The sequence below is a fragment of the Macaca mulatta genome, chromosome 16, assembly GCF_049350105.2.
Source record: "Macaca mulatta isolate MMU2019108-1 chromosome 16, T2T-MMU8v2.0, whole genome shotgun sequence".
Lineage (NCBI taxonomy): Eukaryota > Metazoa > Chordata > Mammalia > Primates > Cercopithecidae > Macaca > Macaca mulatta.
The window spans coordinates 47,242,074-47,268,379 of record NC_133421.1 but is presented as its reverse complement, the minus strand read 5'-3'; the positions used below and the strand labels follow the sequence as shown (position 1 = coordinate 47,268,379).

At 39.0% G+C, this 26,306-nt stretch overlaps 1 protein-coding gene and 1 long non-coding RNA gene across 7 annotated transcripts in view; both read left to right on the top strand.

Moving 5' to 3' along the window:
- Window positions 1-26,306, top strand: part of AATF (apoptosis antagonizing transcription factor) — a 370,250-nt gene that overhangs the window by 326,070 nt on the left and 17,874 nt on the right. For 3 of the 6 annotated variants that reach the window (XR_013405814.1, XM_077969533.1, NM_001257577.1), the window contains 3 exon segments: window positions 6,882-6,949; window positions 8,822-8,902; window positions 19,103-19,174. Coding sequence is in view for 4 of the 6 variants with exons in the window: in XM_077969533.1 (XP_077825659.1) it covers window positions 6,882-6,949; window positions 8,822-8,902; window positions 19,103-19,174 (221 nt within the window). In the remaining 2 variants the exon portion in view is untranslated. 6 annotated transcript variants of the gene reach the window in all.
- On the top strand, window positions 14-875 carry LOC144335479 (uncharacterized). The gene is made up of 2 exons (XR_013406361.1): window positions 14-116; window positions 239-875. It is a non-coding gene; the product is annotated as an uncharacterized LOC144335479 (long non-coding RNA).

Sequence of the window (26,306 nt, the reverse complement as noted above, 5' to 3'; positions counted from 1 at the left end):
CTCTGTTGCCCAGGCTGGAGTGCAATGGCACAATCTCAGCTCACTGCAACCTCTGTCTCCCGAGTTCAAGCAATTTCTCCTGCCTCAGCCACCCTAGTAGCTGGGATTACAGGCATGTGCCACCATGCCCAGCTAATTTTCACTAGAAACAGGGTTCGCCATCTTGGCCAGGCTGGTCTCGAACTTCTGGCCTCAAGTGGTCTGCCTGCCTCGGCCTCCCAGAGTGCTGGGATTACAGGCGTGAGCTACCACGCCCGGCCCTTTTGGGAATAACTTGAAATACTAGGGAGCTGAGAACCAAAAAAGTGGTAAAGCAGGAGGTAGAGCAAAAATAGATATATTTTCACTAAGAATTCTTGTGGGAGAGAGAGGGAATTTACAGGAAAAGTAAACTCAATCCTTTGAGTCTGATTTTGTATCTCCCAGTGAGGCAGTTTGAGGAACCCTGACTCAGCGAGGCCAAGTAAGTTCGATAGAGGGTTGCCCCAAGCTTTTTCCATCTCAAGCATCTGTGGCTATGAACTGTGGAAGCCTAAAAAGTAGGAATCAATAACTCTGGGTCACAAATTCAGAAAGCCAAGGAATATGTGGTCATAAAACCAAAATGCTTTTAAAATTACTTGGTTTTTCAACAAGGGTGCCAAGACAGCTCAGTGGGGAATAGTCTTTTTAACAAATGGTATGATTGGATGTCCACATGTAAAAGAATGAAGTCGGACCCCTCCCTTACACTATATATAAAAATTAACTCAAAATGGATCACAGACCTAAATATAAGAGCTGCGCTATTAATTATAAACCTCTTAGAAGAAAACATAGGAGTAGAGCTTCATGACCTTGGGTTAGGCAATGGTTTCTTAGATACAAATCAAAAATACAAATGACAAAAGAAAAAATTGGACTATATGAAAATTAAAAACTTTTCTGCTTCAAATGATACTATCAAGAAAGCGAGAAGACATTACAGGAGGGAAATGAGTAAGGGACTGGTATCTAGAATATATAAAGAACTCTTACAGCTCAATAACAAAAAGACAAATAACCTCATTTTAAAATGGGCAAAGGGTCTGAATAGACATTTCTCCAGTAAAGATATACAAATGGCCAGTAAGCACAGGAAGATGCTTTGCATCATTAGCCATTAGGGAAATGCAAATCAAAGCTGCAATGAGAATGTATCATATCGGCTAGGATGACTGTCAGTCAGTGTTTACATTATTATTACAAGTAAATGTTATTCTCAAGTGTCTTAGTCTGTTCTGCATTGCTATGAAGGAATACCTGAGAATGGGTAATTTTTGAGGAAAAAAGGTTTCTTTGGCTCACTTTTCTGCTCCTGGGAAGATTGGGCTTCTAAAGTGGAAGCCTCAGGCTGCTTCTGGTCATGAAGGAAGGCGGAGGGGAGCTGGCATGTGCACAGATCATGTGGCAAGAGAGGAGGCTAGAGGACTGAGGCATGCCAGGCTCTTTTCAACAGCCAGCTCCTGGGCTCTAATAGAGCGGGAACTCACTCCCCACAACCAAGGGAGGACTTTCATCTATGCATGAGGGATCCACCTCCATGGCCCAGACACTTTCCATTAGGCCCCTCCAACATTGAGAGCAAATTTCAACATGAGGTTTGGAGGGGACAAACATCCCAACTATAGGAGCAAGCGCTATATTATGATTACATTTTTCTTACAAATTTGTTTTTTCCTAGGGCTAATAATGCTTGTTTTTAAAAGATTTGCTTAGTTTTCTGTGTAACTATTGCTGTTTTACCCTGTGTACTCCACATGCCTTGAATATATAAAATAACCTATCCTTTTGCACCTCTCTTCTGCTTTTGCCCCTTTGAGACCTCATCCTAGAGCTCTCTGGACTCTTCTGGCATGTCTGCACACCAGGCCTGCTGGCTGTATTCCTGGGACTTGCCTTTGCTTCTTCCCTGAGTTAGACCTCTCTTTTCTAATATCTTATGTCTTGATTTTTGTATACTCATTTACTGAAGTACATCTTCCTGTGAAAGAGTACATAGAAAGTAAATTGTTGAGTCCTTACGTGTTTGAAAAATGCATTTATGTAACTCTCATTATACTTGGTTAATAATTTGGCTGAGGAGGCAGAGGCTGCAATGAGCCGAAACTGCACCCCTGCACTCCAGCCTGGGTGACAGAGCAAGACTGTCTCAATAATAATAATAATAAGGCGGCTGTATGTGGAATTTGAGTCTGGAAGTCATTTTCCATAGAATTTTGAAGGTACCTTGCTGTCCTCTGCTATCTGCTCTTGCTATTGAGATGTGTTTTCCCATTCAGACTTCCATTCTTTAATATGTAGCGTGACTGTATAATTTATTATCAAAACTGGGACATGTAAGGTGCTAGCCTGACAACATATTAGGACAACAGGTGTAAACTGGGACTTTCTTGGTAAACTGGGACATATGGTCACCCTGTTTATATGTAACCTATTTTTTCTTTAACTGCTTAGGATCTTCTCTTGACCTCTGGTGTTCTATATTTCATGATGACGTGTCTTGACAAAGGCCCTTTTTTATTCATTGCACTAGGTCTTTGCAGGTGTATTCCTGTTCTTTCTATGATTTTGGAAAATTTTCAGTATTGCTTCAAACATTTTCTCCCAACCTTTGTTTGTTAGATGTTTGACTTTCTGGATTATCCTCTAAATTTTTGTCTTGTCTTGCAAATAAACAAGGGGATATTATCTTTTTGCTTTTTGGCTTTTTGTTTCATATCAGAGATTTTCATTCATCTTTAAGTTCTTCTGTTGGATTTTTTAAATTTTTCTGTTTAGTGTTTAATTTTTCATTTTAGTCTTTTTCACAGCATCCTGCTCTTATCAAAGTATACCCTCTCCCACTTCTGGGATATTCATTGTAAGTTTGGAGTTTTTTTTCTCCTTTTTAAGCATTTACTTTGTTCTCTGCATTGCTTCCTCGGGTCTCTTTTCTACTTGTTTGGTCTCTGCATGAGGATTCCCTCAGATGCAGGTGATCCTTAACTGTCTGTTCATATTTAAGAGTAAAGCATTAAAGTTTATTATTTGGAATCTCTGAAACTTGGGCAGAGCTTTTTGGCTTCTTTAAATATAATTATGTTGTGAATTGACTTCTTTGTTAGAGTAGCCTTGGATGTCAGAATTTGTATTTGTTTGCTTTGTTTTGTATATATCTGTTTGTGCTGCTATAGCAAAATACCACAGATTGGGTAATTTTAAAAGAATGGAAATTTACTTCTCACAGTTCTGGAGGCTGTAAAGTCCAAGAACAAGAAGCTGGCAGTTTCTGTTGTCTGGTGAAGGCTGCTCTCTGCTTCCAAGATGGTGCCTTGATGCTGAATTCTCCTGAGGGAATTCATGTGGCAGAAGGTGGAAAGGCAAAAGGGACAGACTTCCTCCATCATGCCCTTTTAGAGGGATGCCTAATCCCATCCACAAGGGCAGAGCCTGTGTGACTCAATCACCTCCCAAAGGCCATTCCTTCCAATACTGTTGCATTGAGGATTAAGTATGTTCAACATATGGATTTTGGGGGACACATGCAGAAGACCATAGCAACTTCGAAATCTAATTTTGGTGGTGGGAGGGCAGACACCATTCAGTTTCTTCCAGAAAAGGCTCCTCTGCTTTCCTAACTAGGAAATTATAGAATAGGCTGTTAGCTTTCTACAAATAAGGTGGGAGAAAGGGAGAGGTTTCAGAGAGTAACATAGAGCTTTTCCCTTGTACCTCATTCCAGCCTTCTTTGCCTGGTATCCTCTATTCTGGAACTTCTGTGGTTCAGTTTTTCCAAAGAATAAAATTTCTTTTTTCTCGTGAGCGGAGGTGGATGGTAGAGGTGGTTAGTCACTTGGCCGTGTGGGATAATGGAGAAGGGCCAAGTGGTTCTGTTCCTTCTCTTTTTCCCACCTTGCGTGGTAACTGCCAGAGAGCTGATCCTCACAGGAATTCTGCAGCCTAATACAATTGGCTTCATCTTCACTTTTATTCACTCTGGGCATTTGGGTGATAACTCCTGCGTGTCCTTACTGTCTTGGAAAAATTTATGAAAATATGCACTCATTAGCTCTCCCTTTCTCTTTTTTCTTGTAAGTTAGTATTTATTTTATTCCTCAACTGTCTCTTAAAGGGGTTGAGAAGAGATTAACTAATGTGTTCAATCTGCCATTTTTAACTGTTTCTAGCATGCATTTTTTTCTAGTGAAAGTATTATAAATGTTGATTAGATGCTTAGTAGTACTATTAGTGCTGTTCCTCAGGTATATTGGTATGGGTTAAATAGGTTTCTGTGGCCGACCTGAAAACCTAACTGTATCTATGATTTTCCCCTAGGACTAGAGGTATAATCAAGCCTTTCTGAATTGATTCTCTGGAGGAATTTTAACAGACTAGAGCAAAAACATTTTATCTCTCTCTCCATTTTCCAAATCACATAGAAAATTACTACAAATACTGTATCATCATTGTTGAAATAAAAGGCTCTAATAATTGTATCAGAAACTTGAATTTTAGTAGAAAGGTTTATTTGTAAAGTTAAAGCTATACAAATTAAAATCAGAAAATTGAATTCTTCAGCCAATATCCTCAAATCTTTTTTTTTTAGCAACTTTTTTGAAAGCAATTTTATAATTAAATTTAAACCCAGTGATAATGGTAGCTGTGGGAAACAGTAATATTTGTTTAACTGTATTTTTTGTTGTTGTTGCTTTCTTTTTCTTACCATGGACACAACAGAATCTTCTGAAATATTGGACTGAATAAACTACACCTAGCTAGATAGACCAATAAAACAATCTTCCAAGTCATGAATGAGTAAAAATAGTCATACAGAGCGCTTGTGTGTGAAAATGCAGCTCAGACTATATATAGTACACAAAGTGCTTGAAAGTAAATGCTGCACCAACTTGGTGTTGGAATTGTGGAGACCACTGCAAGTGTAATAGATCCACTGCAGTTGTGAGCTCCAATTTCCAGCCTTCGGCAAGGGCATATTCTTCCCGAGGATCACCCTGTTGTGCTGGGGCAGCCTTCCATGAGCACTTCCTCCCCAGTGACCCTGACTGCCCAGTCTCAAGGGATCTGAGAAAATTAGGAAAACCAGGAATGGTTGTTGTAATCTTTTGTGTGGCTGGAACAAGGTAAGGGCAATGAAATGCAATTATTCCATTATTTTCCTTCCTTTTTATTTTTCTTTCTCTTTTATTTCTTCTTTATAATTATTATTAACCACTCCCTCTCACTCCCCCTACTCCTTGCTTCTGACAGAATATTGACTGGGAACCAGAAGCCCATTTCTGCTTAGCCTTAAGGGCAGCTGTTTACACAGCAGCAGTGTTACATAGGTTTACTGTGTCGTATGTCTGTGTAACACTGGATTTGGATCTTGTATTTAGCTGCCAGAAGTGACTGTGATGAAGTAGGAGAGATAAACTGATAGATTGGCTGCCAGAAAGATGTTGGGAATCAATCAGATAAACAGGGTAGAGAAATAGCTTGCTGTTTTCTAGTGATAATAAAACCAGCGGCTTCTGGTCCCTGCATTCTTAAACATAATTGCTGTGGTAATAATGTCCAAAATAAGCAAATGAAAAAACATCACGGGAGGTTTTCTAATTGCATTTGAGATATCCTTTTCCCTTTTTCAATAAAGATTCATCTTTTGGAAGTGAATATTTTTATAAATTTATTTTACTTCTTCCAGTGCCTACTTACATAAACATATGACATTAGAAAGAGACCTGCTTTCAGAGGGATTTATTTCTGTTTCTTCATCCTCCCACAGGCTTCAGCTATTTGATTTGGTGAAATATCTCTATTGCCACCGTGCCTCACCTACAAAATAATGGCTAATTTTTATGAAGAAACAAGTTTTAAGGTCAAACTTGGATTATTGACAGATGATTAGCAGAACTAGTTTATCTTAGCGTCTTCACTTAAATTTCTCTCAGAAGATTTTTGGAATTTTAATCTCTGTTTCTCTTTCTCTGCATATAGTACTTGTAGTTCTATTATCGTAATTTAGGGTTTTTCTCCTTTAGTGTTTAACTTTTAAAACCATTGCTTCTCTTCACCCAGGACTTTTAAGATTCAGTGCAGATTCATAAGTCTGTACGAAAGGTACAGACGCAGATTTCAACTGGGTGCAGTGGAGTCAGGGTTAAAATGACAGTAGAAGAGTCATTTAGAATAACTCCCATGGAGTTTATTATATGGGACGAGAGACTAATCTTCTGTGGTATATTTGCAGTATACAAATGACTTTCTTTAGGTTCCCTCCCTCTTAAAAATTTTTTGGCTATGAATGTGTTGGTATCATGTGTGGCTAAATCACTTAATACCAAGCGTGGTAGAGTAGCAGGTATGGGAAACAAGAGGATGATGCGCACACTTTTAATTACGAACAGTAAAGGCTTTTTGCCTGAGGAAGACCTTTCTGACTGTTGGAGGTTATAGTTCAGAAGTTAACCTTGCACCATTATCCTATTGGTGAGGAGCTGATGCATTTCCCTTTTTGCCACATGGCCCTTCCCACCTGACCTTTTAAAGATTCTCCATTGATATCGATGGAGTGAACAAAACTAATCATAAAAACAATGAAGGGAATGTTGCACACTCATTGATGTATTTGAAATGAACTGCAGTACAATAAGTCTTCCAAATGGACTTCTGTTCTCAGCTACTGCTAGAGCCACCTTTTTAAAGATATATAACTATGAAAGGGTTAAAGGGAATTCAGTAATGCTCTTGCCACTGTGTTGTCCCTTATTGATTGTGGTTTTAGAGCTGTCACTATGCCATTCAGAATTCCTTCTCTGCCCTTTTAAACCAGTTGTACTGGAAGATGATAAATAAATTTATTGCTTTCCTTTTTCCCCTAGCTCCTTCGAGAACTCATAGAACGGAAGACCAGCTCCTTGGATCCCAACGATCAGGTGGCCATGGGAAGGTAATCTAGATACAGCTTTCTGTTCATGCAAGCAGCCTATGTAATAGTTTCTCCCCTTGAGTTCCTTTAAGTCTACCTGCAAAGCAATGATTGGTCCTATAATTATTGAAGTTAAGCAAGATAACAAGAGCTAGAAAGAAAACGTGACTAATTGTTTACCCTACATTGCCTAAAGTACAATTTGAAAAGAAATTATAAAACACCAATGTGTTTGTTTTCAGAGTTTGTTTTCCCAAGTCTTTCTGATGCTCTTTGCTCCCTGGTTTGCGTTGTGATTGTATCCATATCAATCTGTTGACCAGTGGATACAAAGCAGCCACCCAAATGTGAGCTCTCAGCTGTCAGAACATGGCACTGCACACAACAGGTTCCTTGCTCTCAGTCGAATCTGCTTTGTTAGAGTCTGCCCTAATTTAGACCTCCACCCCTTCAGTAAAAGCTTCAGCACAATTAGAAATGGTACGTGGCAGCATTACCCAGATGTCAGGGCAGAATGTAAAGTAGTGAAGGAAGGCTCTTGTGTGTATGCTTCATCCTGTGGTTGGAAAATAGAAAGGGCATTTAGAGTGCTACCTAATGAATAGTGTACATTTAAATAGCCATGAGCCATAATTTGCAAAAGCATGAAAGGAAACAAAAGCTGCAAGTGCCAGAATGGGATTCTAGGCAGAGCAGCCTTTCGAGAAAGCAGTGAAAAATTTGTGTTGATGAAATAATTTTATTTGAGTAAAATATTATTTGAATTTTAGGGTAGGATGTTGTTGATGTTTCGTTTATCTCTGGAATGTTATAGAGAGCTGTTCACTATAAATTTAATGTGATAGAGCAAATTGCATTTAAGTGGTGATTATATTGTACATTTATCTGACTTTACAATAAAATAGATTATGGTAATTAAGATTATATTAAGATTACAGTAATTGGATTTCCCTAGATTTTTTTTTTTTTTCTGGTGTTGAGTTTTCGTTGTATAAATCAGGTAAGATGACTAGCTGCTGCTGCTGTTTCTCCTTCTTTTTCTTTTTTTCGCTTTAGTTCATATGAGCAATTTATGAAGATTTTCTTAGCCTAGTATCCCTTATTGAAAAATTAATTCCTTCGTATCTAAAATGACTGCAGAATATGTGAATCTTGTTTGGATTCTGATCCAAACAAGCCAACTGTAAAATTGAGACATTCCAGGAAATGTGAAGACTGACTGAATATTTGATAATAAAGAATTATTGTTGACTTTTTTTTTTAGATGTGGTAATGGTATTGAGATTATATTGAGGGGAGAAGAGTCCTTATATCTCCTCTTGTATAGCAACACGTACTGAAGTATTTATAGATGAAATGAAAATTAACAATTTAAAACAAATAAAATTAAACAATTGAAAACTAGTATCAGTATCAGTAGTGGATAATTATTTAAAAATTAGCAAAAATTGGAAAGCACAAGAAAAAGCACTGAAGGATTACCAAAGGGAGAGTTAGATTTTAAAAATTCATGCATTCAAACCAACCAGCAGTTGCAACATTAGTAATAGAACATGCTGCATAGCTAAAACATTAAAAGAAAACCCAAGCAGCTATACTAAATTTGATGGGTTTGCCTGCAGACTGGTAGATTTAATGCTTGTCACAGCAACTCCAAATACTAAGGAGCATTGTTAACCAAATTTGCTGTAGAATTTCCCAGCTGCCATTTGCTGTTTTACCATTACACAAATCCTGTTCAATTGATTAGTCAGTTTGGCCCCAAACTATCTTAAGGAACTTGATGTAGGTTGATGATTTCTTTCTGCAGGTTGTTAGAATAATTCCAATTTGTCAATATGTATAACTATTTTTGTTAGTGATGATGCATAATATTGCTTGTGAATTTTCCAGGCAGTGGCTTGCAATCCAGAAGTTACGAAGCAAAATCCACAAAAAAGTAGATAGGAAAGCCAGCAAAGGCAGGAAACTTCGGTGAGTTCCTTTTCGGAAAAAATGTCAACATATATTGTGTATGTATCTCTTCTCTTTCATTCTGGCTGTTATGTCATTTTTCTTTTTCTTCTGATGATTCTGTTTTTAAGGATCAGAAAAATAAACAATATTTGAAGGTTTTTGCAACTCAGTTTTTCTTATTCTAAAATGGAAATATAGTTTCATTGACTTTTGTGCTACTGTTGTGAATGGATGAGTGAAATAATATATGCATTCCTTTGAAAGAGAAAAAATAAGAAAACGAAAGATAGTTGAAATTGTATTAATTTTAACAATTAATTTCTGTAGAAACATATAAAAATGTTATGGCCAGACGCAGTGGCTCATGCCTGTAATCCTAGCACTTTGGGAGGCTGAAGTGGGCGGATCACTTGAGGTCAGGAGATCCAGACCGTCCTGGCCAACATGGTGTCTCTACTGAAAATACAAAAATTAGCTGGGTGTGGTGGTGGGCTTCTATAGTCCCAGCTACTCAGGAGGCTGAGACAGGAGAACCCGGGAGGCGGAGGTTGCAGTGAGCCAAGATCGTGCCATTACACTCCTGCCTGGGCTACAGAGTGAGACTCCATCTAAAAAAAAATAATAAAAATAAAAATGTTATTGTCTTATTGGTCCATTTTCATGAGCCATATGTGCACACAGTATGCTAAAAAGATATAAGTGAAGGACTACAGGGAATGTTAACAAAGTTTTTAAATGAGAGGAGAAATAAAATGTTTATGAGAAAATAGAGAAATTGCTGAGTTTAGGAAAACCCTCCCCTGTGAGTTCTTTACAGAGTTTTATAAGGGCACACATACGAGAAGGAGCAAAGTGGAAACTGACCTCGCTGTACTGTTAGACTTGGTAACTGCCGTGTGTGTGTGAAACACAGTATCATCACACAAAGTCTCAGTGTCAAAGAGACTGCCTGTAATTCAGGTGCACACTGAGAGAAAATCTTAACTTGTTTTAGGACAGTTTCAGGCAGGTAGTTAAACCCACATCCTTATTAGAACCTGCCTGTCATTAAATTCCCTTTAGACAAATGTGGGTCTGATTTTTAAAGATCTTCAGAGAAGTAGATTTTTTCAGTTACTTTAATTAACTTGTTTTAGTATTTACCACAACTCATCAGGAAATGCTGATTTTTCTTTAACTTTGCAAAAGTACACAGTATCATCAACTTTGCAAAGTATCATCCTTTGATTTAGGGTTGCTTTTTTTAAATCTCAGGTTAAATTGTTAGAATTTGCTTACCTCTTTTTATATCTTGAAATTTCCAAATTTTCATAGTTCTCTAGGTTCATTTTTAGAGGTGAAGAGCATGGACTTAAGACCCAGACTGCCTGAGTTTGAATCCCAGCTTTGACATTGATTAGTAGCTACTTTGGGCAAGACCCTTTAACTCTGTGCTAGTTTCTTCATCTGTAAAATGGATATGATAATATACCAGCCTTGAAGGGTTGCTGTGAGGATTAAATGAATAGTATATGTATGGCTCTTAGAATAGCACCAGGTACATAGTAAGCACTATATAAGTGTTTATTGCCATTACTACTGTCATTATTATTGCTACCAGTATTCCAAGGTTGGGTCAGTCTCTTTTCCTAGTGTTCATTTATTTGTTTACTGACACGTCTCTTCTGTGCCTGTCTCCCCCCGGCCCACTTCAAGGATTTAAAGAAGAATGTTACTAATAGTACTTCATAGGTGACTAGGCTGAATGATTATCTTATTCTTTATTTTGGGGATCAAATTTTTCTCCAGTAATGTACTTTCAAAATTGTAATTTTATGAGGACATAAATGTTCTCTAGAAGGAAGAGCTTAGGATTTCAAATCACAAGACTTGCGTTCAAATCCTGGCTCTGTCTGGTGATATGATTTTGGTTTTGTTCTTTATTCTCTGGGCCTCACTTTTCTCATTTACTAAGTGGAGATAATCCTGCTTTGGGGATTTGGTATGGGAATTAAATGAAATCATGTGCAAATATCTGGTACATAGTAGGCATTCAAAAATGTTCGATTTATCAGTTTGAAAGGAAAAAAACCAGGATTTTGTTTTAATAGCAACTGCTTTTTATATTAATGAATTCAACTAGCTTCATTAAACTGTTGATTACAGGTATGTGTCAGTGCAATTAGATACCTTTGCTTTTGCAGCATTTCGATAGCGGTGGAGATCCCCACATTCTCATCTATCCAGAGGCAGTAAAATCTTATTCTGGCAAGAGGCATTGTTTTTAAACAGGGTTACACATGAAAATATTAAATAATAAGTGGTTTTACTGTCCTTCACCCTCTAGGAAGATGGTCATTAGGTGGTAGCTAAGACCCAGTCTGCCCTCAGGGAGCATACACATCATCTGTGGTATATGTGGAGGATTGGTTCCAGGACGCACAAACACTCCCACACCCCCACCCCTACAGACACCAAAATCCACAATGCTCAATTTCCTTATATAAAATGGCATAGTATTTGCATATAACCTACACGCATCCTCCGTATACTTTAAATAGTCTCTAGATTACTTATAATCCCTAATTCAATACAAATGCCATATAAATAATTGTTATACTACACCGTTTAGGGAATAATAACAAGAAAAAAAATTGGGACATATTCAATGTACACACAATCATTTATGTCTTAAGTATTTTTGATCCATGGTTGATTAAATCTGTGGATGCTGAACCCACAGAATCAGAAAGCCAACTAGTCTGGAGAGGGTGGCAGACCCTAGCTAACTGAGGTACTGTGTGGGTGGTGTAGCAGTAGAAATAATCCTGCTCCACCCTTGAGGGATGCAGACTGCTCAGGAAGACTTGCACAAGAAGACATCCTCACTGAGCCTGAGAGATTAGTAGGTGTTTGCCCAGTGGAAGGCAAAGAGAATGTGTGCAAAAAGGTTTGTAAGCTTGAGAGAGTGTGGGGCCCATTTTGGGAACTGTAATTAATTTGTTTTGGCAGAGACTTTTGTAGCAAACTGGGATTTGAACTAATTGGTCTGATTCCAGAGCCTGTTCTTCTAACCTCTGGATGTTGAATTGTTTCACTGCTAGGACCAACTGGCCTGTACAGGCACCAAAAGTGGGATATGAGAGAATGACAGGAGATAAGGCTGCATGCATGGGTGAATGATAGATCATGGCCATGTTAAGAATTTTGGACTTTATTCTGTAGACTGTAGTGAGTCATTGAAAGATTTTAGGCAGAGGAATATTGTTATCACATTCACATTTTAGAAAGATGATTGGCTGGGCGCAGTGGCTCACGCCTGTAATCCCAGCATTTTGGGAGGCTGAGGCAGGTGGATGGCTTGAGGTCAGGAATTTGAGACCAGCCTGGCCAACATGGTGAAACCTCGTCTCTACTAATAATACAAAAATTAGCCAGGTGTGATAACATGTGCCTGTAGTCCCAGCTACTCCAGAGACTGAGGCAGGAGAATTGCTTGAACCCAGGAGGCAGAGGTTTCAGTGAGCAGAGATCATGCCACTGCACTCCAGCCTGAGTGACAGAGCGAGACCCCGTCTTAAAAAAAAAAAAAAAAGGTAATTGTAGGAGATTTTCTATAAAGGACTAGAAAGTTATGAGAGCGAGGCCTGGAAGGAATAGGAGATGACAGATTGAGAGACATTTATACAGGTGAGTAGTTCTTACTTAGGAGTGGCCGCACATGAAGAGGTAAAGGAAAGTGAGAAGGTTGGAATGACTCCCAGGGTTTCAGGGAACTAGATAGGTCTTGGTAGTAATCATTGATATGTGTAAAAGAGGGGCTGCAAGGAGAACATCTTTTTTGTTGTTGTTTTTTGAGGGAAGGAGTGGATTCAGTTTCTGACCCTTCAGAAATCCAAGTTGAGAGATTTTTCAGTCGAGAGGAGGATGTAGGTATTTATTAGTTGATAGTTTGGCAACAGCTTAATTGCTGTTTCCCGGGGAGAGTACAGTGTGACAAGAATACAGAGTGACAAGAGTAGAATCCTGAAGAATGTCAACATACGTGAGATAGACAGGGTAAGAGGAGCTCGTAAAGAATGCTGAGGAACAGTGGCCATTGAGGGAGGAGGGCAGGAGGAGGTTAGTGACAGCGGTGAATACAAGACAGTTGTTTAGTAAGGGGTCAGGAGCGCCTGGTGCGTCAGAGAAATCACAAAGGGCAGCATCATTTCATTTGTGATCACATTTCTTCACGTGAAATATTTGCCTTTGGTTACTGAAGAATTCCAGAAACCTCAAACTAAAACTTTCCATACTTAAAAGGCCTCTAGAATTTCTGTGTAAACTTTTACTGTCTTGATTGGTTTGTTTCATAAAAGCCTTTTGGAATCCAGTTGTAGAGGGAATGAGAGAAATAGAAAACCACCACTAGGGAAACCCCACCCTAATGATTTTTGCAGGCAAGGTTCACCCATAGATGCTAAAATCAATGGGCAAAAGTTTGAGGAGAAACTGTACTTATATGGTCTCTAAGTATCTCCCCCAAGATATTTGTCCATTACGAAGAGAAACATAGTGGCTTTGCAATAATCTAGCAGATGCCACCTTAACCAAGTGTTCAAGATGAACAGCACCAGTAAAGAGACATATCCACACCCCCCTGTCTTCAGTAGAAAGATACAACATCATTTCTGTGGCATTCTTGCCACAAAATGCCTAACCTTAATCTCATCATAAAACAGCATACAAACCCACATTGTGAGACACTCTACCAAATAACTGACCTGCACTCGTCAAGTGTCAAAATAATGAGAAAACAAGGACTGAGGGACTGTCTCAGATTTCAGAATAAGGAGACATCACAGCAAGTTGTAATGTGAGGTCTTAGAAACCTAAAATTATTACAGAACAAAAAGTTTGTAATATGAGTTCATGTGTGTTGAATTGGTTTTGGTTTTGTCATCTGTACTCACCTGGCTCATCTTGAGACCATAAATGTGAGGATGTGGTCAGAATCAGGGAGTAGTCTTTACTCAGCAATAGCATAGCAACGGACATCTCCAGAAATCCCCGGTCAGGCACTGCTAAGCAATTTACATGCAGAGGCAGAAAGAGCGCAAGCTCTGGAGCCAAACTTCCTAGGTTTGAAAGCTGACTTTTCCATTTCCCGGCCTGGAGACTTTGGACAAATTTCTTTACGTCTCTGTGCTTCAGTGTCCTCATCTGTGAAAGGAGTATGATCATAGAAGTGACATTTCATAGGGTTGTTATGCAGATTAAATGAGCTAATTCGTGTGATGTAACATTGCCAGCATTACATAGTTAGTAAGTAGCAAACTGGGATTTGAACTAATTGGTCTGATTCCAGAGCCTGCTCTTCTAATCTCTGGATATTGAGTTGTTTCACTGGCAAGACCAACTCTATACAGGCATCAGAATGATGCCTTGGCTACCTTAGCATCCTTTCCTAAGGGGTTAAACCAAGTGGCCCTCCCAGGCTAGATGAGAATATTATAAACAACTTTCTAGAGTTAGACTTCAAGAACAGACAGTGTATGCCATCTATCATCACTGATACTAGGGCCCAACACTGAGCAGTTTTTGCTCCTTGTTTGTGATAGGGTTGTACATGTAAGACTTCCAGAAATGTAGCAAAGATTAACATTACCTTCTAGAAACAGTTTAAATAATAACACTTCATTAGTTCAAATGATACAGCCTGGTCAGACTTGCTAATTGGATGCTAGAAAATAATGTTTTTTAAAAAAAATTTTGGTTTTTGGAAATACAGTAATTATAATTATTGATTATCAGTATTCTAGTCAGCATTACATATAAGTGGATTTAGTTATGATTTAATCAGAAATCATAATGTAAGTTGATCAAACTCCCGAGCCTTTAATAATATGATGTCTTACTGTGTTGGTCTGTTCTTCCACAACAAAATAATATTTATCTTTTCTTAGTATGGTTGGGAAAAGGTGATTTAATATTAAAACATACACCCGTTTTCAGTAGTATTGAGATTAGATGAATACGTTATGCTAAGTACAGATTACTAAATGGTCTTTAATCTGATTTCTTCCTAAAGCCTATATTTCATCATGTAGTTAATAGTTATTAACTATATTGTATTAAATGTAAAGATATTCTACAGCGCAGTGACATCTAATAAAAATATTAATATGTATTTTTATTATTTAATATTATACATGCAATTTTAAATGTTCTAGTAGCCACATTGAAAAAGTAAAAAGTAAAAGATGAACTTGATTTTAATAACAAATTTCATTTACCAATATATAAAAATATTATTTCAAAAATTTATTATTTTAAGAATTATTGATGACATGTATTATTTTTTTGTCCCAAGTCTTCAAAATCTGGTTTGTATCTTATACTTAATTACAGTACATCTCAGTTCAGACTAGCCCCACTTCAAATGCATAGTAGCCATGTGTGGCTAGTAGCTACTGCATTGCATAACACAACTGTAGAGTATAGTTCATAGTCTTTGTCTAGAAAGTGAATTAAACCCATCTGTGGACACAGCCAAGAATAGTAATCATACTTTCAGATGGACACTGAAGTTTAGTGAGGCCTAAGGACATTAAAAGATACATTTAATTAACAGTATTTTTGCTTTATATTTAAATAAAAAGTTATATAAATATTTATGCTCATACATTGACACAACTTTTGGGAGGGCATTTTGACTCAGTCGGGTTTACATGTGCATACCTTTCAACTCAGCAATTTCACATCTCAGGGTTATGTATTGGCCAGGCTCAGTGGCTCATGCTTGTAATTCCAGCACTTTGGGAGGCTGAGGTGGGAGGATCACTTGAGCTTAGGAATTTGAGACCAGCCTGGACAACATAGCAAGACCCTCTCTCTACAAAAAAAAAAAAAAAAATTTTTAAATTAGCCAGGCGTGGTGGCACACACTTCTAGTCCCAGCTCCTTGGTGGTGGTGGGGGCTGGGAGGCAGAGGTTGGGGGATGGCTTGAGCCCGGGAGGTCAAGGCTATAGTGGGCCGTGATCGCACCACTGCACTCCAGCCTGAGCAACAAAGCAACACCCTATCTCAAAAAACAAAACAAAACATCACCAACAAAAGACAGAGGTCTTTTTTCATTTTATAAAAAGTGAATAATTAGACTGGGTGTGGTGGCTCACGCCTGTAATCCCAGCACTTTTGGAGGCCAATGCAGGTGGATCACTTGAGTCCAAGAGTTTGAGACCAGCCTGGGCAACATGGTGAAACCCCATCTCTACTGAAAATACGCATATTAGCTGGGCATGGTGGTACACTCCTATAGTTCCAGCCACTCAGGAGGCTGAGGTGGGAGGATGGCTTGAGCCTGCGAGTCAGACGTTGCAGTGAGCCGAGATAGCACCACTGCATTCCAGCCTGGGTGACTGAGACCCTGTGTCAACGACAACAACAAAAAGAAGTGAAGAATTAGAAGCAATGTATATGTTCAAAAATATGAAAATATGGTACTTCTGTTCCTACCGTTATATGCAGCCATTTATAAATTGTTTATGGGACATTGCTTATAAGGCTAGGTGAGGAAAGAATTCATTCAAAATTATATGAATATATATGTAAAAGGATCATTGTGTGAAACAAACATAACAACAACTGTCTATAGGTAGAAGGATTTTGTGTGGGATTTGTTTTTGTTTTTTAGATAAGCTTATACTCTGTAGTGAGCCGTGATCACACCACTGCACTCCAGCCTGAGCTACAAAACCCACACCTGAGGGCTCACTGCAGTCTCAACCTCCTAGGCTTAAGCAATCCTTCCATCTCAGCCTCCCGAGTAGTTGGGACTGCAGGCACATGCCACCATGCCTGGCTAGTTTTCTTACTTTTTTATTTTACTTATTTATTTTTTTGAGACAGAGTTGTGCTCTGTCGCCCAGGCTGGAGTACAGCGGCCTGATCTCGGCTCATTGCAACCTCCACCTCCTGGGTTCAAGCGATTCTCCTCCCTCAGCCTCCCGAGTAGCTGGGATTACAGGCGCGCACCACCACGCCCGGCTAATTTTTGTATTCTTAGTAGAGATAGGATTTTGCTATGTTGGCCAGGCTGGTCTTAAACTCCTGACCTCAGGTGATCCACCTGCTTCAGGTTCCTAAAGTGTTGGGATTATAGGCATGAGCCACTGCACCAAGCCAGTTTTTTTACTTCTTGGTTTTTGTTTGTTTGTTTTATTTTTGAAACAAAATCTCTCTCTGTCACCCAGGCTGGAGTGCAGTGGCGTGATCTCGGTTCTCTGCAACCTCCATCTCCCGGGTTCAAGAGATTCTGCTGCCTCAACCTCCCTATTTACTGGGATTACAGGTGTGTGCCACCACACCCGGCTAATTTTTGTATTTTTAGTAGAGATGGGGTTTCAACATGTTGGCCAGGCCGGTCTTGAACCCTGACCTCAGGTGATCTGACCCACCCCTGGCCTCCCAAAGTACTAGGATTACAGGCGTGAGTCACCGTGCCTGGCTAGTTTTTTTTACTTTTTGTAGAGACAGGGTGGTGCTATGTTGCCCAGGCTGGTCTTGAACTCCTGGGCTCAGGCGATCTTCTGCCTGGCCTCTCAAAGTGCTCAGGTTATAGGCATGAGCCACTGTGCCAAGCCAACTGTATGTGTTTTCTGTGTGGGTTTTTTTTTTTAATTTTTTGTATTTTATACCTTTTGTATTACTTTTTTTCTGTTGATGTGGGAGTACAGACAGGGTCTTACTATGTTGTCCAGGCGGGTTTTGAACTCCTAGCTTCAAGCGATCCTTCTGCCTCAGCCTCCCAAAGTGCTGGGATTACAGACGTGAGCCACCGCACCCTGCCACTATTGCTTGTATAATAGGGAAAATCTTATCAGTATTATTCTTGTAAAATTCGTTTGTTGAAATAAAGAATTACCTTTGGGAGGCTGAGCTGTGGGTGATATAATAAATAATTAAATTATTTGATAGAAGTATAGAAGTGTTCCTAAAACTTTAAAATATTATGTATTGAATACATGAAAATACCACATTTTGTTTATGGATAGTGTTTTGCCCTAGTAGAGTTTTTTGGGTTAGAATTTTATTTTATGTATATAGAGAGGGCACATTATAATGAGAAGAAAAGGATACCCTTTTGAGTTATCTTTGGTATGATTTGGACTGTATAAGGTCATGTATTTTCTAGAGAATCTCAAACACATCATACAAAATATTTTTTTTTGCAGTTGGTGGGAAATGTAGGTGATGTAACTTCCATAGTACCTAGACTGAAGACCTAGGAATCAAACTTACTGTGAATTCAGTTGTGTTTCTCCATTTAAAGGTGGGGGAAATGAAAGACCCCCTGGATCTAGTGCATGGAGATGACGTGGAATTACAGATCCCTTTTCTGACTTGGGGAACCAGTGGCAGTGTGGATGGTGTTGATGAGGTGTTGCATTCAGATGCTATACCACTACCTTTGCTGCTGCCAGTAGATGACTTTTATGACATCTATTAAAATGAAAAATGCTTAAGATATATGTAGAGGAAGAAAATGAAGTAGTCAATTCCTCATTGTCTTTAGTCTGGAATAATGTTTAAGGGTTGTATATTGCTCAAAAGCACAAGTGTACCTATTCTTTTTTGAGGCTGTGCTATAAATGAGTTTGTGTTGAACTGTCATTTACCATATGCTGTTATCAGACTTTTCTCCTGTAGCATTAACGAAAAAGGGAAAAATGTACAGTCAGCCCTACATACTTGTGAGTTCCACATCTGCGGATTCAACCAACCAAGGATTGAAAATATTCACGCCTGGGGAAAGGATCGTTGTGTCTATACCTGTGAACAAGTGCAGACTTTTTTCTTGTCATTATTCCCTAAACAATATATTGTAACAACTGCTTACATAGTATTTACACTGCATTAGGTATTTTAAGTAATCTAGAGATGAGTTAAGTATATGGGACCGTATGTGTAGATTACATGCAAATACTGTGCCATTTTATATAAGGAACTTGAGCATCCGTGGATTTTTTTTATCCATGAGGAGTCCTGGAACCATTCCCCCACAGATCCCATAGGATGACTGTAGTTGGTCATCCCAGCGACAGTGGTAAGGGCCTATGAATTTTTCCCTATCCCACTTTGTAGCCAGATGTTCCAGTGATCGGTTCTGGAGTTTGTTAACTCATGGAATGTGTTTCCTCTCCTAGGTTAATAGTTACTAATGTTGCTGCCTGTTTTCTTCCTGCTTTATTTAGGTTTCATGTCCTTAGCAAGCTACTGAGTTTCATGGCACCTATTGACCATACTACAATGAATGATGATGCCAGGTGAGTAATAGATTAATTATGTGTCTCAAATGGCTTCATGACAGCCTGATATTGACCTGCTCTACAGCCTTCTCCCTCTCCATTTCATCTTATCAGTTAACCATTTGTCATTGGCATCATAGTAGGGGTCACATCTCTTCACCCTCATAATTACTATAAAACCAAACCAAAATCTTGCATAAATATCAGTGCTGCCTTTGGTGGTTTGTTTGGTTTTCCTGTTTTGTTGTGAGCTTTAGCCCAGCTCCCTGGGACATCTGAGCTCTCTAGGACAGGGCAGGCGGCCCATGTTCTTGCCGTTTGTACTTGGGGCTGTTGTGCATATGCTTTCCTTTTGAAAGTGGCTCTAGTGAGTGCTCTGGAGATGTGCATATGTTGTATTTGTTGGGGATTGTGAGTGTGTTTACAAAAGATATGTATGCTTATTTTATAAAGCTGAAATGAGAGAAATACAGAAAAAAAAGTATGCTTATGATATTGCTATTCAGAGATAACCTTTTTAAAATAACAGTTTCTTCTGTATCTATTAATCGGCATTCTATAATGAAGAGCTTCCTCTTCTCCCTCATTTATTTACCATTTATTTATTCATTTATATCAATATGGACTCATGTTTTCAATGAGTTATATTTATTTTGATGTTAAAATTGTCCCAGATAGTGGAAGTGCCTTCAAACTGGCTTGTGTCCTTCAAAGTTGTCTTCAGTCATTCTTTGAGTACTTCCTTACTTTCTGGCACAATAAGATATTTAATGCTCATCTTAGACTTTCCATCTTCCAGCCCTGAAATCAGTCTTTCTTAAAGGAGCCCTGGTTCTTTTTAGTGGATTGTGGTATTTAGAAACCAGTATCTAGGTACTAGGGGTGCTTCTTGTTAGTGAATGTTGCTATTTCTAGGCCTGTCAGGAGAGAGAGAAGTGTACGTGTATATACTCACACATACACAGAAGACAGCCACTTTTAACATCCCACAGTATTTCACTTCAGCTTTTATAAGTTCCCTTTCAGTATGTTCCTGTTTTTCTTTTTTATAGTACTGAAATTATATTCAGGAAATATTTTATATACTGAGAGCGTTTTCATGTCATTAAAATAATTAAATTTTTTAAATGACCAAATAATATTGTTATAATATTTATTTAGCCATTCACTAATTGTTGGACATTTAAATGGCTTTTAATTGTCTTTGTTGTAAATAATGCATGAGAGGCATTTTTTAACATATTTACCAAGTGAAATTATTGGTCATAATATAGGCACAGGTAGTTTTTGCCAGTTTTATCCCTCAAACTCTACATATAACCTTTTTATTTGAGAGTATTTTGTTACCAAATGCCATCAGACTTTCCACCCCTTGTCTGGAAAGTATGAGATCTGCAAATTTTGACAAACACTATTACTAGTTTTTATTTGGTTTATTCAGCATTTTGAGCACAAAACAGCCTGTGGATAGTTCTGAGTACGTTTATATCTGGCTTTGTGACCCCATCTGCTATCCTGTACTTTGCAAGTGAATGTCTAGATATGGCCATGGTTTTTTGTTCATTTCTGGATCCAGCCTGTTTAAAAATTTCAGAGTAAAATGAGTGCATCTTAGATTCCCTGTCAGGATGCCATGAAAAAATTACATCAAGAAGAAAGCAGAACTAGATTTTGAAAATTAAACCAAATCCTTTAAGGTTACATTATTATCCCAGGCATAAAATGAAACCTGATTTAGATATTAGTGGCATCTTTTGATCATAGTACTATAAAATCATTCAGAAATCAACTTTATCCCATTCTTAGTTGGAATTTTACTTGAATCCCTTGAGGGGTACTTAGCTTTTCCAGAATCTTACCGATATTAACTCCTAATTTTTGAAGGTGTACTATTTTCTAGACATAAAAATTATTTGAAAATGACTCTATGAGAATTAATTTGGGTATGGTCTATAAAAAATGTAAAACCTGACTACAGAGACATAAGGAAATGGAAGTTCATCTTTCTGACAGGTTAATTCTAGGGGTGGTAGGCAATTGTTGACCATGGCTTTTGCTTCTCAGTGGTGTTAGGACCAACATCTCTTGGTCTTTCCCCTGTGGTCACAAGATGGCTATTGCAACTTACGCCATCAAACAATGCATTCAAGGCAGGAGGAAGAGGAAAGAGCTGTGCCAGCCATACCTGTTTGTTTTTAATCAGAAAAGTAAAAGCTTCCCCAGAATTCCCTTCAGCAAACTTTTTGTATTTCATTGGCCAGAACTGTGTTACGTTGCCACTCCAGGTAGAGCAGGCAAGGGAGAAGGGGTTAGGAATGTGTTTGCTGGGTGACAGTCCTTGTAACATTTATAAGGAAAAAGGGCTATCCCTTGTGGACTGATTTCTAATTACCAGCATTGTTCTCCTGCTGGTTTAGCTACTTAAGGAATGTAATAATATTCTTGTAGCTGGAGGACTGAACATTTGTTTTTACCAAAGTGCACACCATTCTCATTGTGTTTCCTAAGGATAGGGAGATGTGTCCATATCAACTGCTTGTGCTTTATGGTTTGAATAGGCTAAATTAACTATGGGTACAGTAAACAGGCACTAACTCTGTCTCCTGGTATCAGAATTTTTAGGGCCAGTAGTTATTGTTAACTTTTAAGTAAGAAGGAAGCAGTAATAGCTTATCCTCCTTTGTTTTTCTTTAGTGGAAAAACAAAAGTGGAAGTAATCTAGTACCATTCTATTCTGTGTCCCATTTGTACACCACAAATAGGAAAATTTCATAATTGTTAGAATATCAGTATCACTGCATGCTACTTTTCCTCAAGTAAATAGTTTTGCTTTTCCTAAGTGATACATATGTCACTCTTGGTGTGCTGGGGGCATAGAGAATTTTTTTAAATGATTTTAAGGTAGTGAAGGACTTTATAAGCATGACTACAGGGCCAGAAGCTATAAGGTAAAGTATTAATAGACCTGATTACATAAAAGTCACATTGAAAAATACATCAAAAACAAAGTTAATAGGTAAATGATGAACTTGAACAAAAAAATTCCAGCGGATGACATATTTTTCTACTACGTAAAGAGTTTTTACAAATCTCTAAGAATATCCCAGTAACAATAATGGACACAGCATGTCAACAAGCAGACTTAAAAATCAAAACAGAAAAATTTCAAGGGCCAAAAACCATAAGCACTTTCAACCTAATCAAAGAAATGCAAATTATTATAATGAGATTTCTTTTTATTATTTTATTTGAGACAGAGTTTAGCTGTGTCACCCAGGCTGGAGTGCCATGGCACTATTTGGGCTCACTGCAACCTCCGCCTCCTGGGTTCAAGTGATTCTCCTGCTTCAGCCTCCCGAGTAGCTGGACTACAGGCGTGTGCCACCATGCATACCCCCCTCCTTTTTGTTGTCCTTATTCAGTTGGAAAATATTAAAAGGATTAGTAATACCCATCGTTGATGGTGGAAGGAAAAACGCACTTTTGCATACTGTTGTTGGAAATGTAATTGGCAAAATCTTTTGGGAGGACTATTTGACATTGTGTTTCCAACTTTTTTTTTTTTTTTTTTGAGATGGAGTCTTGCTCTGTTGCCCAGGCAAGAGTGCAGTGGTGCAATCTCAGCTCACTGCAGTCTCCACCTCCTGGGTTCAGCAATTCTCTTGCCTCAGCCTCCCATTGGTCAGGCTGGTCTCTAACTCCTGACCTCAGGTGATTTATCTGCCTCAGCCTCCCAAAGTGCTGGGATTACTGGCGTGAGCTGCCATGCCCAGCCCTGTTTCTGATTTTTGAATGTTTCTGTTAACACAGAAAAATCTACTTGTAGGAGATAGCCATTAATAGTTGCCAAATACATTTGTGTCAAGGATCTTTATTGCAGTATTGTTTGTAGAAAAATAAAAAATCCAAATGACCCAAACTAGATAATCACAGTAAAATCATTCAATGAATTTATTACTTTTTTTTTTCTTAATAGAGACAGGGTCTCACTGTATTTTCCTGGGCAGGAATGCAGTGGTGCAATCATAGCTCCCTGCAATCTCCAGTTCCTGGGCTCAAGGGATCCTCCCACCTCAGCCTCTTGAGTAGTTGTGACTAACAGGTGCACACCACCACACTCCACTAATTTTAATTGTGGTAAAATACATGAAACAAAATATTCTGCCCTTTTGATTTATTGTTCCCAGGGGCACCTGCACTTGTGGTTCTTAGTTTACCTGCATCTGGAAGTAGAAGCCCTCTTGTTTTCCTTAGTTGCTTATTGGTTCCAGTTCATCCTTCCACATGTGCCTAAATTGGATTAATCCTCAGTGGTTTTGGTGGGGGTGGTGTGTCCAGTTGCATATCCTTGAATTCCCCCCATATCCCTTTTCCAGTTTGAACTCAGTAAATTTGCCCTTGGTTGACTTACATTGAAACTGGAACGTAGCTCATTAAGGGAGAGAGCGAGATCTTTAACACAGGATATTATCCTGTTGGTGTATCCTGGGGGAGAAAGAAATGTTACCTTTGAAAGGATAGTGGCATCTTCATTTTGTTCTCCTGTTGTGTGGTCTGAGTAGTGTTACCTATTTAGTTAATTTCTGCTGATACAAATTCTTTTCTCACACTAGGAATTTTTCTCTTCAAGCGCTCTATTTTTTTTTATTTTTTTATTTTTTTAACTTTTAAAATGTAAAGTAGCCAAGTTGTGTCCCTGTGTTACCAAATTTCCTTTTGGGGCATTTCCTTCTAGGTAGATGCTGGATATTGATTTAATGCCTTTGGATCTTCTTTGTTGGTGGAAATCTCATGCAATCCCTGATAGTTTCTATGTGCTGGTCTAGTAGATCTTTACTCTTCTCCATTATGAGGTTTACAGGTGGTTTGTATTGCATGCCTGATGAGCATTCCCAATATTGAGAGAAAACAAAATAAAGCCAAATTTGTCCGTGTATTATGTGTTTGCCTGCAAGGGAGGTGGTTACATGAGCTTAAAAATGATCCCTGGCTTTGCTAAACCCCTGATGCTCTTGACACAGGGCAGCTTAGCTCCCAGGACAGCGTCATCTTTTTTTTTTTTTGAGACAGAGTCTCGCTCTCTCACCCAGACAGTGGCATAATCTCGGCTCACTGCAGCCTCCGCCTCCTGGGTTCAAGTGATTCTCCTGCCTCAGCCTCCCGAGTAGCTGGGACTCCCGAGTAGACGCGCCACCACGCCTGGCTAATTTTTATATTTTTAGTAGAGATGGGGTTTCATCATGTTGGCTAGGATGGTCTGGATCTCTTGACCTCGTGATCCACCTGCCTTGGCCTCCCAAAGTCCTGGGATTACAGGCGTGAGCCACCACACCTGGCCGACAGCGTCATCTTTAAGAGGCAAAGGATCACCTTTTTCTGTAGAGCCAGAGCTATTGGTGGCCTAAGGAGAAGAAAAGGCTTGACATCTCATTGGTAGAGAATCCTCTCAGCATATCATCACCAGCAAAAGCAGGTCAGTACTTAACTTGCATGATTTGCAGGGCTGTTGTTTACTTCTCTACTGAAGTTATTCTAAGTTCATCAAGGACCTTTTAGAAACAGTGCTTACATTGAGTAATGTGGAATCCCACCCACCCCATGCCATTAGACCAGAGGGAGTATGATGTGACCATTAAACATGCTATATGCACATATCAAAATATCACCTGCACCCCATAAATATGTACACATATTATCTATCAATACAGAGAAAGAAAAGCCAGTGTTGGATACTGATATGGTTACTGATATGGTTTGGATTGGCGTCCCTGCCAAATCTCATGTTGAAATGTCATCACCAGTGTTGGAAGTGGGGCCTGGTGGGAGGTGACTGGATCATGGGGGTGGATTTCTCATCATTGTTTTAGCACCATTCCCCTGGTGCTGTTCTCATAACAGTGAGTTCTTGAGAGATCTGGTTGTTTAGCGGTGTGTGGCTTCTCCCCTGTCCCCACTCTCTCTCTGGCTCCCGCTCTGGCCATGTGAGGCGTCTGCTCCCCCTTCGCCTTCTGCCGTGATTGTAAGCTTCCAGAGGCCTCATCAGAAGCTGGACAGATGCCTGGTGCCATGCTTCTTGTACAACCTGCACAACTGTGAGCCAATTAAACCTCCTGTCTTAATAAATTACCCAGCCTCAAGTATTTCTTTACTGCACCGCAAGAATGGCCTAATACACATGCATTCCAAAAATGAAAATAAAATAAATGCAGATGATCTGTCACTATAGTTCTAACAAAGTGAAGAATTTGGGGTTATGGAAATAAGCATCTGCTTTTTGCCTGTGTTTCTGACAGAGCCTCTGAGGCAGACTAAGTGAATTGTCATTCGTTGTGTGGATGTAAGTCAGTAAAATGCTAGTGTGGCAAGAGAAACAAATACTGACTGAGACCCCTGAGACAGGAAGAGATGTGTTCCTCGGAACTGGCCACTGACTCCGATTTGGGAAGGGGCATCCATGTGAACCTGCTCTGTTGGCATGGGTTTTGGCTGTCAGGATGGAAAGGGTCTGGTGACGGCAGTCAGCTTGATGCATGCCAAAGAAAATAGGTGTTTGCCTTGCATTAAATTCTGCTTCAAGGAGAGGTTATTAGATAGATTTCACTCTGGTACTGTTCAAAGTGTAGGTATTGAATTTTTCTAAGTAGATTCCCCCCCTTATTCCAAAAATGGTAGCAAGATTAACATTTTGTAGGTACTCCATTCCTTTGCACATAACTTAAAGAAATTCTCAATATGTACAGCAAGGGTTTCAATTTTAGCTCCCTATTCTGTCCCCCAAAATAAAAAACCACCTTTCCCACTCCTTTTATGAAGCTGCTGGCATTAAAAAAGAGCAAGGAGAGGATCCTTTAATGATAAGTACTGAGCACCAAATACATTATTGTTTTACATCTGGAGTTTTAGAAAAGAAATGTACTAATGTAATCCAGCCTTGTAAAGTGCTTTGTCAACATCACTGCCACGTTGTTCTCGAGATGCCTTGGTCTAATAGGATTTGTACAGGCAATTTATCTTCGGCTTGCCATTTTTGTGTATGGGTCTGCACCCTAAATATGGGCATACTCTACCACTCTACTGATGATATTCTTTTCCCCCATTTGGTAACCCAGAGGTTAGTCAAACCATTTCTTGCTCCCCGCTACCTGTATTT